At 53.8% G+C, this 15,111-nt stretch overlaps 3 protein-coding genes across 3 annotated transcripts; 2 read left to right on the top strand and 1 right to left on the bottom strand.

The window, feature by feature from the left end:
* Nucleotides 1-1,223: 1,223 nt before the first annotated feature.
* BESB_035370 (erythronate-4-phosphate dehydrogenase domain-containing protein) lies at nucleotides 1,224-3,844 on the top strand (the record flags this gene model as incomplete). Its single annotated transcript, XM_029362123.1, has 5 exons — nucleotides 1,224-1,454; nucleotides 1,835-2,224; nucleotides 2,526-2,624; nucleotides 2,955-3,110; nucleotides 3,599-3,844. The coding sequence occupies 5 exons, from the start codon at nucleotides 1,224-1,226 to the stop codon at nucleotides 3,842-3,844; spliced, it is 1,122 nt and encodes a 373-aa protein (XP_029221088.1).
* A 3,789-nt stretch (nucleotides 3,845-7,633) lies between these two features.
* Nucleotides 7,634-10,598, top strand: BESB_035360 (putative small GTP binding protein rab1a; the record flags this gene model as incomplete). Its single annotated transcript, XM_029362122.1, has 6 exons — nucleotides 7,634-7,647; nucleotides 8,399-8,471; nucleotides 8,797-8,892; nucleotides 9,256-9,395; nucleotides 9,786-9,942; nucleotides 10,470-10,598. The coding sequence occupies 6 exons, from the start codon at nucleotides 7,634-7,636 to the stop codon at nucleotides 10,596-10,598; spliced, it is 609 nt and encodes a 202-aa protein (XP_029221087.1).
* A 1,966-nt stretch (nucleotides 10,599-12,564) lies between these two features.
* BESB_035350 (hydrolase, NUDIX family protein) lies at nucleotides 12,565-14,632 on the bottom strand (the record flags this gene model as incomplete). Its single annotated transcript, XM_029362121.1, has 5 exons — nucleotides 12,565-12,673; nucleotides 13,122-13,231; nucleotides 13,651-13,757; nucleotides 13,955-14,085; nucleotides 14,622-14,632. The coding sequence occupies 5 exons, from the start codon at nucleotides 14,630-14,632 to the stop codon at nucleotides 12,565-12,567; spliced, it is 468 nt and encodes a 155-aa protein (XP_029221086.1).
* Between the last annotated feature and the right edge of the window lie 479 nt (nucleotides 14,633-15,111).

Genomic DNA, 15,111 nt, shown 5'->3' with positions numbered 1-15,111 from the left:
ATTCACGGGTCGCGCACGATTTCCCTGTTGTCACAACGGTATTCATGGACTCTAGATACCACGCGCATGCTGCCGAATTGGCGCAGTGCGATATGTGTTGACAGAGATTGTGAATCGCCTGAGTTGCTTCTTTGCGGAGCAGCTTCGCGAACTCGTATGCATGCGTATCAAGGGGTGAGTATGAACATCCATGATTGTATCTATACATGCAAGTCAAAGATACATGGAAGCGTGAAACGTCGCTCTCGCGCGTTGCGTGCCTCGTGCCTCATCACACAAATCTGTAAGGCTGTTCAGGTGCGGGTAGCTAGCCCTACGCAGCGTCCTGTATCTACGGCAGTGGTCTTTGCGAGCCATATTATTACATTTCCATTTCGTCCGGATTCCTGCCAGAGGCGCTGTTACGTATCGTCGTCAACGTATCTCGCGGATAGAGCAGTCGCCCGTTCAGCACTGCCTGGCTGTCGCGCTTCACTTCCCTCTTTTTCTTTCTGTCTGCAAACGCTTCCACGCATTTAACTCGGAAGTAAGAGGCGTCGCCCTTCAGGGGAAGGCTGTCGTTTGCAAAAGGACGCAAGGATCTATCGGTGTCTCCGTCGCGTATGGTCGAGATGGTTCGCGTCTCGCGCTGAGCTAACCGCGCCAAGTTCTCACGAGTGAGGACGGCAGTATTGAGAAGGAGAGGGGGAGCAGACGGCGAAGGGCAGAAGACTGCATTTCGTTGGGATTCTGAAGAAAAATCTGGAGTATTTCTCTGTGTGCTCATTGAGGCTTCCTCAGTTGTTTCGCGAGGCGAGACGCCTATGACTCGCGCTCGACGTGGCACCGGTCTTGGCGTAGGCAGGTCGCAGAAAACACGCGCAACAGAGCTGACAAAAGCGAGATTTTGAGTGCATGATCCTTTCAGTCTGTATTTATTTATAAGTCGTGACGGTTGCCTGCTGTGAAGGGTGTGGCTGTCGGATTTTTGTTCCCTACGCTCCTGTCTCCCTTTTCTATCGCGAGATCAGCTCTCCAGCCGGGCCTCTCGCTCCGGCGCTGTTCTGTGATTTCTTTTTCGCCTCTGGGCACGGCGCCAGGTCTGACTTCTCCCTATTTTTCTCGCGAGTTCTTCCCTATCCACACATCTGCTGTCTGTCGCTTGTCGCAGCCCTCTACCGTTTTCGCATCCCTCTCTGCGCTGCTGGAGTCCCTGTTTGGGTTTGCTAGCTCTCTTTGCCGCCATGGCGGTCTCTCACGCCTCGTCGGCGGCGCCCCTCTCACTCGCAGTTTTGCTTAAGGAGGAGGTTCCGCGCGACACGCCTTGCACGCTGGAGGCCCCCGAGTCCATTTCGCGCGTCGTTTTCCCGCGATTTCTGGAGTTTTTACGCGCCAAGTACCCCACCCAAACCTTCAACATCCTCACGGCCTGGTCGCCAGAAAGTGCAGCACAGCAGGCGGAGAAACTCAAGGATGTGAGAGGCTTTCGCACATATACATATTTATAAATCTATGGATGCATGCTTATATGTGGTGTGCAGTTTGTTAGTAGAGAGCGTTGGCGTCCAAGAGCTGCCCGCTATGTGTGGGCGATCGCACACACACCCAGAGCTAGATCTGCAGCGGGGCCACCGACATCGATTCGACGGCGGAGGGCGAGCAGCCAAGACGCGCACAAGTGGTTGGCTATGACATGCCCGTGGCCCTGCAGGTTTGGCGTTTACATAGGGAAGGCATGTAGGTGGTTCACGTGAGTGTCTGAGGCCATCTGTCCACCCCTCCCCCCCCCCTCCCGCAGCTCCACGCGCGATCTGTCTAAGCCATGGAGAAGCGTGTCGCCCTTTTATGTTTGCAGGTGAGCGTCGTCTTCATCATTGACACGGATCCCGCCGTTTTTGCCGCAGTGTACGAACACGCAACGAATCTCCGGTGGGTTCACATCCACTCTGTGGGCGTCGACCGCTTCGCGCCTTTTCTGCTGGCCGCCAAGTCGCACAGAAATCCGGCAAAGACGCTCGCCGAAGATCCAGCGTTCCTCGTCACAAATGGAAAAGGCGTCTTCACGCCTGCGCTGGCGGAGTACGTCGCGACGGCCCTGCTCTACTTCGCGAAGGACGTGCGGCGTCTCGAGAAGCTGAAAAAAGAAAATGCCTGGGAGCCCTTCCCGATGAGCCAGCTGAGGGGGAAGACCGTCGGCTTTCTCGGGTTCGGCGAGATCGCTAGAGAGACCGCAAAGCTTCTCCAGGTGAGAGGGGCAGCAGTCGTCCACGGCGGGGAGGGCCCCCTGCGTGAGACCGCCGCCGTGGCGCGGCCTAGGAAATCTCGGCGACCTGGTCGCGCCTCGAGCCCAGTTCCTTCAGGGCAGCATCCAGTTGTCGCGTTAGACAAAGGCGAATCTTGCCGAGCGCTTGACGCCCTACTGCAAGAAATCCGAGGCCGCGGAGTTAGTTGTGAGTGCACATCAGCACCAGTCAGGTGATCTTCGCGTATTCGCGCATGCATTTCGCCACTCCGGGCAACATGCTGTGCGCCTGCATCGGCTGCAGGCCTTCGGGATGAGATGTACCGCCCTCAAGCGCACAGCATCTGAGAAAGACGCGCTTGCGGAGCGCATCTGGACGTCCGCCGACCCCGACGGCATCGAGGTAGGCGTCAGCTTCTGTGTGCAGTTCTCGCCCTCGCTGTAGCGGCGCGCCTAGGATTTAAGGGACGCACTCCATTCGTGTCTGTGGAGGAGCATGTGCACATACGTCCACGTATTCACTGCGGCATGTGTGGGGGGCCGGACTAGGTTTGAGCAGCTGTCGCGCATCCACGTGGCGATTCAAATAGGTACATGCAAGCGCCGATATATGTATATATCAGTGACGCTTGCTCTAGGCGGTCGCGGCGTCCTTTGTGTGGTGCTGGTAGAGAGTGCGTGTCTATGGCGCCTGTGAAGTTTGGGGTAGCTACGGAGTGCGTGTGTCTTTCAGTTCTTCAGAAGCGCAGACTACATTGTCTGCTCCCTTCCAGCGACACCTGAGACCACGCACGCCGTCGGACGCAAGGAGTTCGCGGCGATGAAACCTTCGGCCGTCTTTATTTCGATAGGCAGAGGCTCTGTTGTCGACGAGGCCGCGCTCCTGGAGGTGAGTCAAATGGAAGCCTTGATTCCTGCTTCTGTCGAGGTCTCTTTTCCTCTGGCGTCACCACTGTGTGTTAGGGTTCAGCGAGCCGGTTTGTCGTGCTTGACTGAGGTGGGGCCAGGGAGTTTCCTTGGGCGGACTGTCTCAACTGCGTGTGCGTTAGACTCCCCCCTTTACGCCAAATAGGGGTATCTCTCGGAATCAGGTCATTCGACACGCATCAGGATGGCGGAGGAGGCGCAGAACGTCCTGTAAGCTCGAGTAGATTAGGGATATGCTTGCATGTGTGCACACGCCCTCGGATAGAGGCACCGCGCACCCCTGTATATACGGAGGGTTGTATTTTGTCGCACGAATAATAAAAAATGTACATTGTGGCTCATGGAAGGCGACGCAGCTCTCCGGCCGCAAATATCTCCCTGCGCTGACGCATGCAAGTCCCTGCCGTGAGTGCGTCGCACGCGTGTGTGACTGTATTTTGACGCTGTTAGGCTTTGAAGAACAAGACGATTGCGGCGGCCGCGCTGGATGTCTTCCACACGGAGCCCCTGCCGGCAACTTCGCCGCTGTGGGCTGCAGAGAATCTTCTGATCTCCTCCCATTGCTGCGACTGGGTGAAGGACCACAGCGCATCGGACGCGTTCCGCGTCTTCGATGAAAATTTCTCTCGGTTTCAGCAAGGCGCACAGAGGCAGGAGAATATGTACACGCCTATCAACAAGGCGCTGGGCTACTAGCGCAGCTGGCGCGAAGATGAATTGCGAGACTGACTCTCTAGGTAGCAGGTGTTACTGTTTTGCACAAGTCAGGGCCAGCGGCTCAGAATGCCCCTCCGGACTTGCTAGAAAAACTCCAATCGAGTTCGATGTTGCTGGGCGCGTTCCCGAAGCGTTCATAGAAGCGCATGCATTTGTAGATGCATATATACAGGCTTAGGAGTGTGATTTCGATAGAATTCGGGGCAAAACAGGAAAAGACCCAGTCTTTTTGTGCCGGTTGCACGTCCAGCAGTTCTAGATGAGGAACTAGAAGTGGCTGTCGCGTTGCTCTGCGTTAAACCAAGTACGGAGTGCAGTCCACCGCAACGTGGAAGTGTCATATGTACGGCTGTCGATGTATAGTGAAGTCTCACGCAAACGACCATTTTCTTCCGCTCGAGTCTCAGGCCCTCGTTGACTTGGCAGGTCTGGAGGCTGCAGAAAAGGGAGAAGGTCGCGTCAACAAGGGTTTACACGTGATTTTAGCTGAAACAGGAAAATAGTCTCTGAATTTGTGGGACAGACACTCATGGAGCATAATGTGTTTTGCTTATGCGATGTTGTATAACAAGGCGTTTCCGTGCACAGGCTCGTGTGACATGCAGGAGCGGACCGTGGGTTCGAAAGGGGGAATCAACGCTGTCGCAGCTTTTGTATCAGGGATTGAACGTGCGTGAAAACTGCTCGCCGATACATGCTTTGTGCGTCTATGGCGTGGAGAACGTCGGCGTCAAATGCCATGCCGTGGATTTTTTTTTCAATCTAATGCGACCCGCGAGCGCAACGGGAATGCAGACACTCCTGCGACCTGAAAAAACTAACTGCCTCGTTTTGTTTGAATCGAAGATTACGCCCTGTGCAGGAGATGAGAATCGCGAGAACCCTCGCGTCCCGCCAGACGCCGAGAGTGGACGATCAGGCACTGTTTCTCCACGGTTGTACTGTAGGCTGCGTCAGAGGTAGTTCGGGTTTTTCTGTCGTCTGTAGGGGCCATAGGTCCAAGGTCGCTGCTGTTCCTGAGAAAGGCTGACAGCTCCAACGCGAACAGTTGAGGCCAGCGCTGCGAGTCACCTTTTTCATCCGCATCGGTAACACATGTGAAGCGTTCACCCGCCGTCGTCCAGCAGCACGTCAGATACCCTCAGAGCCTTATCCACTTGATTTTACAGAGGTGCATGTACGCTCGTATGTTACATGTATGATGCTGCCTCGCCAAGTTGCAGGCTAGCGGCGTCCTAGAGAAACATGCGACGGAATACTTCCTTTTTCAGCACAAAATGGACTCCGTACCCCGTACAGTCCACGTGTACGTGCATAAGGAGAAACAGCCCAGTTTTCGGTGGCATGCGAGGCCACGTAAAACCGGGTAAATGTGCTTCGTCACATTCACTGAAGCCACGCGGATCTGCTGTCGCTTCTCCTCCGCCTCCAAAGTGCTGCAGTAATTCTACTCGCTCGTGGTGACGCGCACTGCTGTACCTTTGCTGAATCGTGATGCCTCTTGGTTCCCAAAGTCAGTAGAGCCTCTCGCATGGCCGTCAAAGACCAACTTGCACCTTATATCTGGAAACCAGATTTTGTAAGAACTGCCCTAGCGCCTGTACAACTCCTACGTGCGACTGGCGCGTGTGCGCAGCAGAGCGCCGGACTCTCCCGTGCAGGAGGATACTCCACAGCGACCTTGATCGCGAAAAAGTATCATCTCTGCTTCAGTATCGCATCCTTCATTGGGCAACCCCCGAAACCACCTCGAGTTCCAATGTAAAAAAAAAAACATAAATGCACCTAGGGAAAGAAGTGTATCTTACGTTGGTCTCCCCTCGCGAACAGTCTACATGTAGGTTAACTAGACCGACTAGCAAGGCAAAGGAAGCTTCTTGTCAGTGGCCCTGGAGACTTGATCGTTTAGTTTGAAGCGCCACATATATCACGAATTCTTGGGTGTTTCTTTTCCTTCGCGGCACGCCTCCGCAGCCTATGTATTTGCACGTCCACACATCTGCGAGTGTGGGCTGTATCAGCGGTCTGCGCCAAGGCGGTAAGTTAATTTCGCGGGCCTTCAACAGAGTACCCGCTGCAGCGCTGCTTGGCGGCATTCATTAGGCGCCTTCAAGAGAAATGGATTTCGCGTTTGTCTTTCGGCTGTCTCATGCTTTGCATTCCAGAACGCACATGGCGCCATCGCGCGCCTCTTTTCGCAAGCGCGCGCGGGCGTTTCCTCAGGTTTTTGTCTTCGGTCGGTACGCCGCGTCCGCGCGTCATCTCCTCCCAAGATTGCCTATAGTGTATTTTCTGCGATGTCGGAAACGATGCGGAAAAGAACCCGAAATCGGAATTTCTGCACTTCTGTCTCTGCGCGCGCTTGCCTCCACATCTTTTCGAGAGGGTCGCGCTCTCCTAACCCCCCAGACTACGAGGGAGGGAGGAGCCGGGAGTCGTGTTCCTGCGGTCGCTGTTTGCGGAAGAGAGCGCGCGCCAGCACAGTGAACCTCGGAACTGACAGGCGCTGTAAAGAGGAGACAGACTGTGTTACCAAATTTTCGCCCAAGGAAAAAACTGCTGGCGCCGCGTTCACGTAGTTGTCTCGCTCTTGTGTAGAAGCGTGCAGGAAACCGACGGCGGAGTAGGTGTTGGCTTCTCTAGACAAAGTTGCCAATGTATCTGTGCAGATTTATCGACCGTTCTCAGGCGGCCCGAACCCTCCCTGCATTTTGTCGTCCATACAGCTCTTCCACTTCTGCATCTCTCGCTGTTTTTTTTTTCTCGGTCGAGTGTGTATGTACACCTTGTGTCAGCGAGGTGGGTGGTTTCCTCTTTTTTCATAGTGACTCTAGACGCGTCGCCGTTTGTTTGTTTCGCTTTTTCCTGCCTTTTCCAAACCTTCTGGAGACGACCGGTCTTCTTCACGCTCCGCAACACGCTCTCTACCTCCCCTTTTTGTTTGTGCTCGGGTGACAGCGAGGAAACACACAGTGTTTCACGTGGAATTCTCGCCGTCTCTTGAACATCTGTGTATTTCGCTTTTTCTCTCACTTTTCCCTCTCCCCCCTTCTCTTCTGTCTTCCCCGAGCGTCGGCGTCCCGTCCCCTCCCTCCACGCTGTGCCTACGAATCTCTGGCTCGACGAACGTGTGCATGTCAGCGGCAACCAGAGGCATCGCGCAGCATCGTTCTCTTTTCCTTTCCTCCGGTGTGTGGAAAGGCGAACGAGCAGAGAGATAATTCTCGCTTTTCCTTACATCTCTCAAGATTCTTCTGAGAGACCAGGGCACTGGCAGAGCGACCACCGGCCGCTGCACCAGATCTCTCGTCGACTCCCTTTCCGCTTTTCTGCACACACCTCCGCCCCTACTGGCGATGCATATACAGATGTATGCAGCTGTATCTATGCGTCTCTAGGTCTCGGTGGTACACTCCATCTCATTCTGCTTTGCTGCAGCCGCTGCACCTTCCGCGAGCGGTTACTTCTTTCATCCTCTCTGTTGCTGACTTCGAGGCGTGCGTCTCGGGGTTCCCCGCTTTCTCCCACTTGCTGTGTGACTCCCTCTCGCCTTCCCCGCGTTCGTCGCCGATCGCATCTAGACGCGGCACCGTGTTTCGCCTTCTCGGGAAGTCAACGCGACAGCGGAGACTGGCGCTCGTTTTCTAACAGCTGGAAGGCGCGCCCGCTACCAGTTCGTGGAAGGCAGTTGTTTGATTGGCGGCGTCCTACTCCCTTCTCCTTGTGGCGAACCTCTTCCTCTCGTTCGTCTCTTTTTCCGTCGTCACCATGAAGCCCGAATAGTAGGCCACCCCAGCCCGTCGAAGAGACGCAGAAAACCCCATGCATCTGAGTTTTTAAAGAACGACTTAGTGGAGAAGGGCGGGGGGGGGGGGGGGGGGGCAGGACGGGCAAGTGCACAGCTCGAGGGGGAAGCATCTAAAGCGGCGACTTCTTTGCTTCGGCAGGGAACTTTGCTTTTCACTTCCCCCGAGAGGCAGCCGTTGCAAGAAAGGATGCAGCTACGCACTGCTTCTTCTAGAAAGAGAAATGCTCCTGCGTGCTCACTTCCACTACGAAACCAGACGCTTGTTTGGGGTCTAGCTGCGGAGGGGCGAGGCGTGTGGCGATACCCAAATACCGAAAGATCGCAAGGATGGAAAAACATGGCACCCCAGTGCAGGGCGTTTTCGTACACTGAATGTATCTAGAAACATATATGTCCATGGTTGCGCGTGGGGCGGGTATGGGAAGTGCTGCTGCGCTCGCGAAAAGAGAGAACGGCTTTTCCGCTGACGCCACTGTATGGACACGGGGGGGCGACAGGTGTGCCGAGAGTGCGGCGCAGTTGCCGTGAAGCAAGGGGGTTTTCAAGTTGAGAGTCGAGGCCGGGTCGTCGCCATCCATGCGTGTATATGTACGCACCCTACACAGGTATGCGTGTATAACCAGTAGATGTCTCACGAATGCGTGCTTGTACAGATGAGATGTTTGAGATGCGCTTGACACTGACTTTGCTGTTCTATGTGTCTGCGTTCCTGGTTTTTTTTGCAGCGACTATCTTTTCAAATTGCTGCTCATCGGCGACTCTGGCGTCGGTAAATCTTGTCTCCTTCTGCGATTTGCGGTAAGTCGAATCCCTCATACGTGTGCACAGCGGCGTCCTCTCATGCGTGTATATTCACATGAACATTCGGCATTATTTGTGGACAAGGGTGCGGCCAAGAAGGCTGGGACGCGTCAGCAGGAGATCAGGGTCGCCAGCTGCAGGCTGGGGGGGCACACTTGACCGGCTTCTTCTGCACGGTTTTCGAGACTTCAGTTTGTGCAGAAAACGGGAAAACTGCATGGACACGAGTGCATTCTTTGGCGGAAGTTGGCAGCGACCTGGCGGGAATAGAGCGGAGTATGGAGAGTCACGCATGAGCGCCGAGTTTCTTTTTCTTGTATAGGACGACACCTACACAGAGAGTTACATCAGCACGATCGGCGTCGACTTTAAGATCCGAACGATCGACCTGGACGGCAAGACGGTGAAGCTTCAAATTGTAAGCTCATCTCGCGTTTTGTCGCTCTTCTCGCGATTCTTTCGCAAAGCCTCTGCGCAGATGCGGCGGCTGTCATGGCGCTTTCGTGATATCATCCGCTGCTTCAGGGTTTTCGAGCTTCTCTCTGTGGGCCTCTCCTTCAGTTCTAACTCGACTCTGAGCTGTCTGTGCCTTCCCTTCTGGCTGACTAAGAGCGGCTCGCGCCAGTCTGCGGTTGCCTTCGTGATCATGCATATCACGTGTATTCGCGGGGTGCACATGGGTGCCTATGCTCCCACTTAGAGACGCTCTCCCTATATGCATATTTGCGTGGGGAAAAAAATGGCGACAAGATGTCCAGTGGATTTAAAATTTGTTCTTCAGTGGGACACCGCCGGCCAGGAGCGCTTCCGGACGATCACCTCCTCGTACTACCGCGGCGCGCACGGTATCATCATTGTCTATGACGTCACGGATAGAGAGTCCTTCAACAATGTCAAGAACTGGATGATGGAAATCGACAAGTGAGTCGGTGCAAAGATGCAGACTTTCTGCGTTCTGCATACGTGCGTTTGCATGCCGACGGCTTGCGAGGATGCGACACAAATTTTTGTAAATGGGAGAGCACCAGGTCTCTCTCATTTCGTGACTGGTCCGGGGGCAGAACAGGATGAAGAGAGGAGAGGAAACAGCGAGAGGACGCGCCGCCGCGCAGAGACTGAAATCTGCTCTGGCTCTGTGGAGTGGCTTTCCAGTGCCAAGGGGCCTTACGTCGCGTACATTATTAACGTTCACTCAAAATGCTGCGTGGTTTGTCAGCAGCTTGACGCAGACCATATCGAGTTCTTTGCCAGGCACCCCGGAGACGGGCGTCGAAGTCGCTGGAATGCAGTGTTTTTTCTTTTTCTTCTCAGGTACGCGATGGAAGGCGTCAGCAAGCTGCTGGTTGGCAACAAGTGCGACTTGACGTCGAAGCGCGTGGTCACCTACGAGGAGGGGAAAGAATTCGCAGACAGCTGCAACATGCGATTCATCGAGACCTCCGCGAAGAACGCGCACAACGTCGAGCAGGTAAGACTCGATTTTTTTCAAACCGAAAAAAATTTCAGCTCGCTGGACGTGCTGTTTGGCGAGGTGTAAACGTGCGCCTCGGCTGCTGGGCAGCTTTATTGGAGCGTTATCTATCCTCCGCTGCCATCACTCTCTCTCAGTGAAGGCGTGTAGGCGGCCTAGCGAAAGCCTTACGAGTCTCTTCGCCTCGACTGCGCATGCGGTCTCCGGCTGCTGAGTCTCTTCCGGACAGCGAAGTGTGCCCCAAACATGCAGATCGTGAGATTTTTTCGAGTCTCACTCCGTGACTAGCCCAAAATGTCGTTGTCGTAAGTTCATCGGCATGAACGCGGATGTGTACCCGTGTATGTACACCTACCTCGCCCGCAAAGGATACCCCATCTGCCACTGCCAGATCTCGGTAAATTGTCAACATATTTTTACTTAATGAATTAAATGATACTATATCAAAAAATGACGCTCGTCCCCGCTTGTAGGCAGGTCGTGGCGGAGGATCATCGTGCGTTTTTTTTCTTTTACGTGCGCAGGCCTTCCACATCATGGCGGGCGAGATTAAGGCGCGTGTGCAGGTCAACCAGCAGCAGAGCCGGCCGAACGCGAACGTGCGGATCGGACCCAGCCAGCCCGTTCGCTCCGTCTCCTCGGGATGTTGTTAAATGTCAGCGGGCTGATCCGCCGCGCCGGCCTCCGCGCGCACCTCCACGTATGTGTCAGAAGCGATACCACAGCCTGTCAGCAGAGACTCGGCAGGCCGCTGTGTGGCATGGAGATCCGCTTTGGCTGGCGGACGTAGGCATGTCCTTGTGAAGGCTGAGGCTAGCGGCGTCTACGTATGTGCAGACCTGCATATGCAAACGCGCGTTTACATGTAGGCGGCTATGTATGAGGCGGCGGCCGCGAGGAAGATGTCCACATAACCAGTCGACTGGCATGCAGTTGGCTGGGACGGAAACTTGTGCGCTTGGAGCTCTCTAGATAGAGGGACTCGCCACGTCTCAGCGTCGAGAGAAACGGTTGTGCGTCTCTCTGTGTCTACGCGTGTGTCGCTTTCGGGTTCTGTCGATGACCAATAAAAGTTTTTCTTCTGTGTGCACCCCTCTCGCCTCGCACACACCCAGAGAAAGGCGCCTCGCCGCGAGAGGCGCGCGTTTCTTCCAGCTGGAGACTGCAGAGCGCCTGTGACAGAGAGCGGCCTCGGCCGCCCTAGAGGAAAACACAAGCAAGCACCGACTCACACGAAGGGATTGGCGTTTGCTTGTAGACATACACTGATCAAACAGATGCCGATTTGACCGGACTGCACGAACGCCGGCGTCGAGAAGGGTCTTTCTCACGCGCTGAAGAACGCGTCAGGTCCCGCGGTGCGCACATAGGTATGCATGTAAACGCAATGCTGGTTTCTTACTGCACAAGATGCCTAAAGGACGCATGCCCCAGTTCTCCAGAGTGACTACCCTCTAGCGGCGTCTAGGCTGGAAGCGCGAATTAGAATTGAGAGGTCCGGCAAGCGTTGGACAGGCAAGCAAACGGGTCGGATGGCCTCATGCGCGAACACCTAGGCCAGCGATCACTGTTCTCGCGCCTATACAAATAGAAGTTATCTCTAACGCAGCGAAGCCCTCGGATCGGACAATCCATAGGTTCGTACACAAGGTATTTAGCTTTGTCCCTTAGGTGTCATCATGGACATGCAGCTGCGTGTGCAGTCTGCGAACTAGGAGTTTGAGTGCAGCGTACTCCGCGGCTGAAACAGTAATGCTAGCGCCGGATATGCCTAAGTCATAGCTCTCATTTTCTGGCCGCGCAAGCGCAGGCTCCCAGATGAGGCGAGGAATCCGGAGATAGTCTTTCGCTGCCATTCAGCAGCTCAGTGAAGCCGCGATTCTCTATGGGGCGCTGCACGCCTGCCTACGGTAGCCTCGTTAGATTCGTAAATCTCTTCTAGAAGCTGGAGAAGAAGATGCAAATGCCTTCGCGGACCAGCGGTTTCCAAATACAGCTACGACCCTGCAGCAGCGATGTGCAACGTGCGCGGAAGTAGACTGGCATTGCGAAGTCGAGGAGTTCTAAGCTTTTGTGTATCGATTTTGTCAAATGGGAGGCAATGCACATTCTAGCACAGACATCGAGCCACTATCAACTGCCGTAAGCGAAATTACCAAACTGCGTATCCGCGGAGGCACAAAGGCAGGCAGGCATGTCAAATCCACAGTCCGGGTCTGTATGATTACATCATACCCTAAACCCTATTTTCTGGGAGGACCTAGGCCGCAGGAGAACAAGCGAAGACTGAGAAGGACGAGATAACATGACAAACAAAAACGGCGACCCCCCACTCTTGAGCAGTCTGCCTCATGCTCCCTTGGTTTTTCACGAAAACCTTCTGCAGAACAAGTAGCACCAGACACCTCGGTGCCACCGAACAAAAACCCATTCAAAATAGATTTCCAAAGCGACCTTTACTAACAAGAATTCAGACTCGAGCGACAAGGGGTCGGGATGCCCCCCCGGCGCAGATAGCCCCTCCAGACGAGGCGAGACGACACCCCGCCCTCGGAAGACCGCAGCAGAAGAGTTAGACGAGAACTAAAAGGAAAAAGAGAGAGTGATCAGACCCATTTGTCAGGCTTGAGTTGCCCGCGAAGTTCGGATGTGAGCGTCTGCTTCCATGAGGACCCGCGCCATGTCCTCGAAGCCTCCAATCGCCGCTGCAGCTTCAGCGCTCAGCCACCTTCAAAAAAACGAGAGGGAAACAGCCAAAACGCATAGGGATGTGTACGATTTGCGAGTCCCGAGAAACATGAAACTAATACGGAAACGACGTCCAGCAGTACTTTGGCATACTTACCTACATCTGCATCGATACCCATATTTACATGCATATTTGCATAGTTACGAGCGCATATCCATCTGAACATGCCTCCACCCACGCGCCGGTTCACGGTATTACATGCTTGTCAAACAAGATCGGCAATGCATGTTCGCTTCCACAATTCGGTGAAACACGGAAAGAAATGGCTGCCGGCGCGAGAGAGTTGGCGTCTACAAAAAAAACTCCACCCCAGTCTCCTGCCCAATTACATGTGCACCTGGGTGCAGACGTCTATGCATGTTTTAAAATAAATGCACAACATGTAAAAGATGCGTCCACGTTTCGCAAAAACGAAGCCTAGCCTTACCGAGCCTCTGTGTGTTCGTCTGAGAGGACAACAGGCTTGCAGGCGTTGCGCACGCGAGCTAAAAAATACACCGTCTCTTTGTTTTTCCCGCGAGCGACGTAATGGAGTCTCTGCATCATCCAAAAAAAAAAAAGCTATCCAGATCTGCGAAGTCGATAGATGTGTGCTCAGGTATAGGCGTATATATTTGAATAAAAAGACATATATATATAAATATGTTGGTGCTACATGTAGTGCCGGCAAGATATATTTTCCTGCACTATCTTCCCTCTCTTTGCGGTAGGGACAAATCCTTCTGCGCACAATCGACTTCAAAAGAGTACTCGCAGCAAACTTGGTGTCCGAGTCCAACGCATCATACACACTCCTCTGTGTGACGCCACATAGAGACTGATTCCCAGGTAGACACATATATATATATATATATATATATATATATATATATATATATATATATATATATATGAATAAGCACCGCTCCGCGAAACAGCACTCGACTAGTACGTGTCCACGGAAATGCCCTTCTTACTCTCTCAAAATTCCTGTCGATCTCGAGGTCACCCTCAGAAATTCCGGCTTCCTCTCTCGTTTCGCGGAGCGCCGTCTGCAGCGCGCTCTCCGTCCCGTCGACGTGGCCTGCAGCGTCACCCATCAACACGGTGAAAACATAAAAAAAACAAATGCCAAGAAGATGAATGAAAAAGAAAATCTGACAAGCAGCGGCGGCTGTCGCGCACCTCGCATCACAGGGAAACTCGAGTCCGCGGATGCATTCCAGGAAGTTTGGTACGTCGAATTTGAGCCGGAAGACGGCGTCTAAATCAGATTCTCACCCTTTGGAGGCGTCCAGTGGAAAGGCTCGTAGGATGCCTTCATCATGAGGAACTCGGGGTCCTGCGACTGCTGCCTGTAAACTAAGAAGCCCGCGGCGCGCGTCTCGATGCGGGGCGTCTCTGTGTCGCCTCTAAAAGCAGCCGAAAGAAACACGCACAACACCGAGTCAAAATATGAGGCGTTGGACGAGTTAGCGAGATAGTACTCTGGAGGCTGCACATAGGAGAGACCTACGGCCGCGTAGCCGCAGCGGATAAAGTGGAAAAGCACTACGAGCTTTCTGTGGCGAACGCGGGAGACTCACCCATACATACACCTGAAAATTATAAAATGTAATTTTATGTAGAACTGATATTAGGCCCACGGCATAGATAAGCACCCGCCGATAGCGGAAGCCAGTAGTGCTTGTGAGATATGCATAAAGTCCTCCGGCGGGGGGAAGAAGATGTCTCCCCGCAGATGGCGACCGCCCAGAGAGATGTATATCGACATGCTGAAGCGATTTCTCTTTAAACAGAAGAGACCTCTGGAGAGACGTCTTCCGGGTTTGCGACAACCCTTTTGCGCATTCAGAACTTCATGCATGGAATTCACCCGCGGTCGAAGGAGTGTCAGTCAGTCACGTATTTTGTGACTTTTATCGTTCCTTGGTGGATGCTCGCTTACGCTTGCGCCATCTTGGAGTTTTCCGCAGCACCGTGGAAGCATTGAGAGGGAGAGAGAAAGGATTTTGTGTTTCGAAGAAGCGTAGAGAAGCGAGTGAAGGAAACCGCGTTGTGGAGGGCAAGCAGGGGAGTCATAAGGAGACCGGCGTGCAGCCGCAAGATCATCCTTTCTGTCCGACAAAATTAGATGCAGAAGGAGACGAAGGACACCCGAACGAGAGCGCCAGAGCCCAGGATATGAATAAGAAGAAGAGGAGGGAGCAGGGCACACCAGGAAAGAGAACGGAAAAGAAAGATGCCGGGCCGAATCCGCGTTGAAGGAGAATCGGAGAGACACCGAGAACAGTGATGATGTCCTGCGAAGACGAGAAAAGAAGAAGGCGAATGACGCCCAGCCCAGGGGATCAGCGACGTCTCTAAACACAGACGAGCAATGAAGCAGGGCGACAGCGAAAAATGTTTTTTATTTAAGTTATCAGAGATGCGCGAGG

The sequence above is a fragment of the Besnoitia besnoiti genome, chromosome II (assembly GCF_002563875.1).
Source record: "Besnoitia besnoiti strain Bb-Ger1 chromosome II, whole genome shotgun sequence".
NCBI classification, from domain to species: Eukaryota; Apicomplexa; class Conoidasida; order Eucoccidiorida; family Sarcocystidae; genus Besnoitia; species Besnoitia besnoiti.
This window is presented reverse-complemented; position numbering and strand designations above follow the sequence as displayed.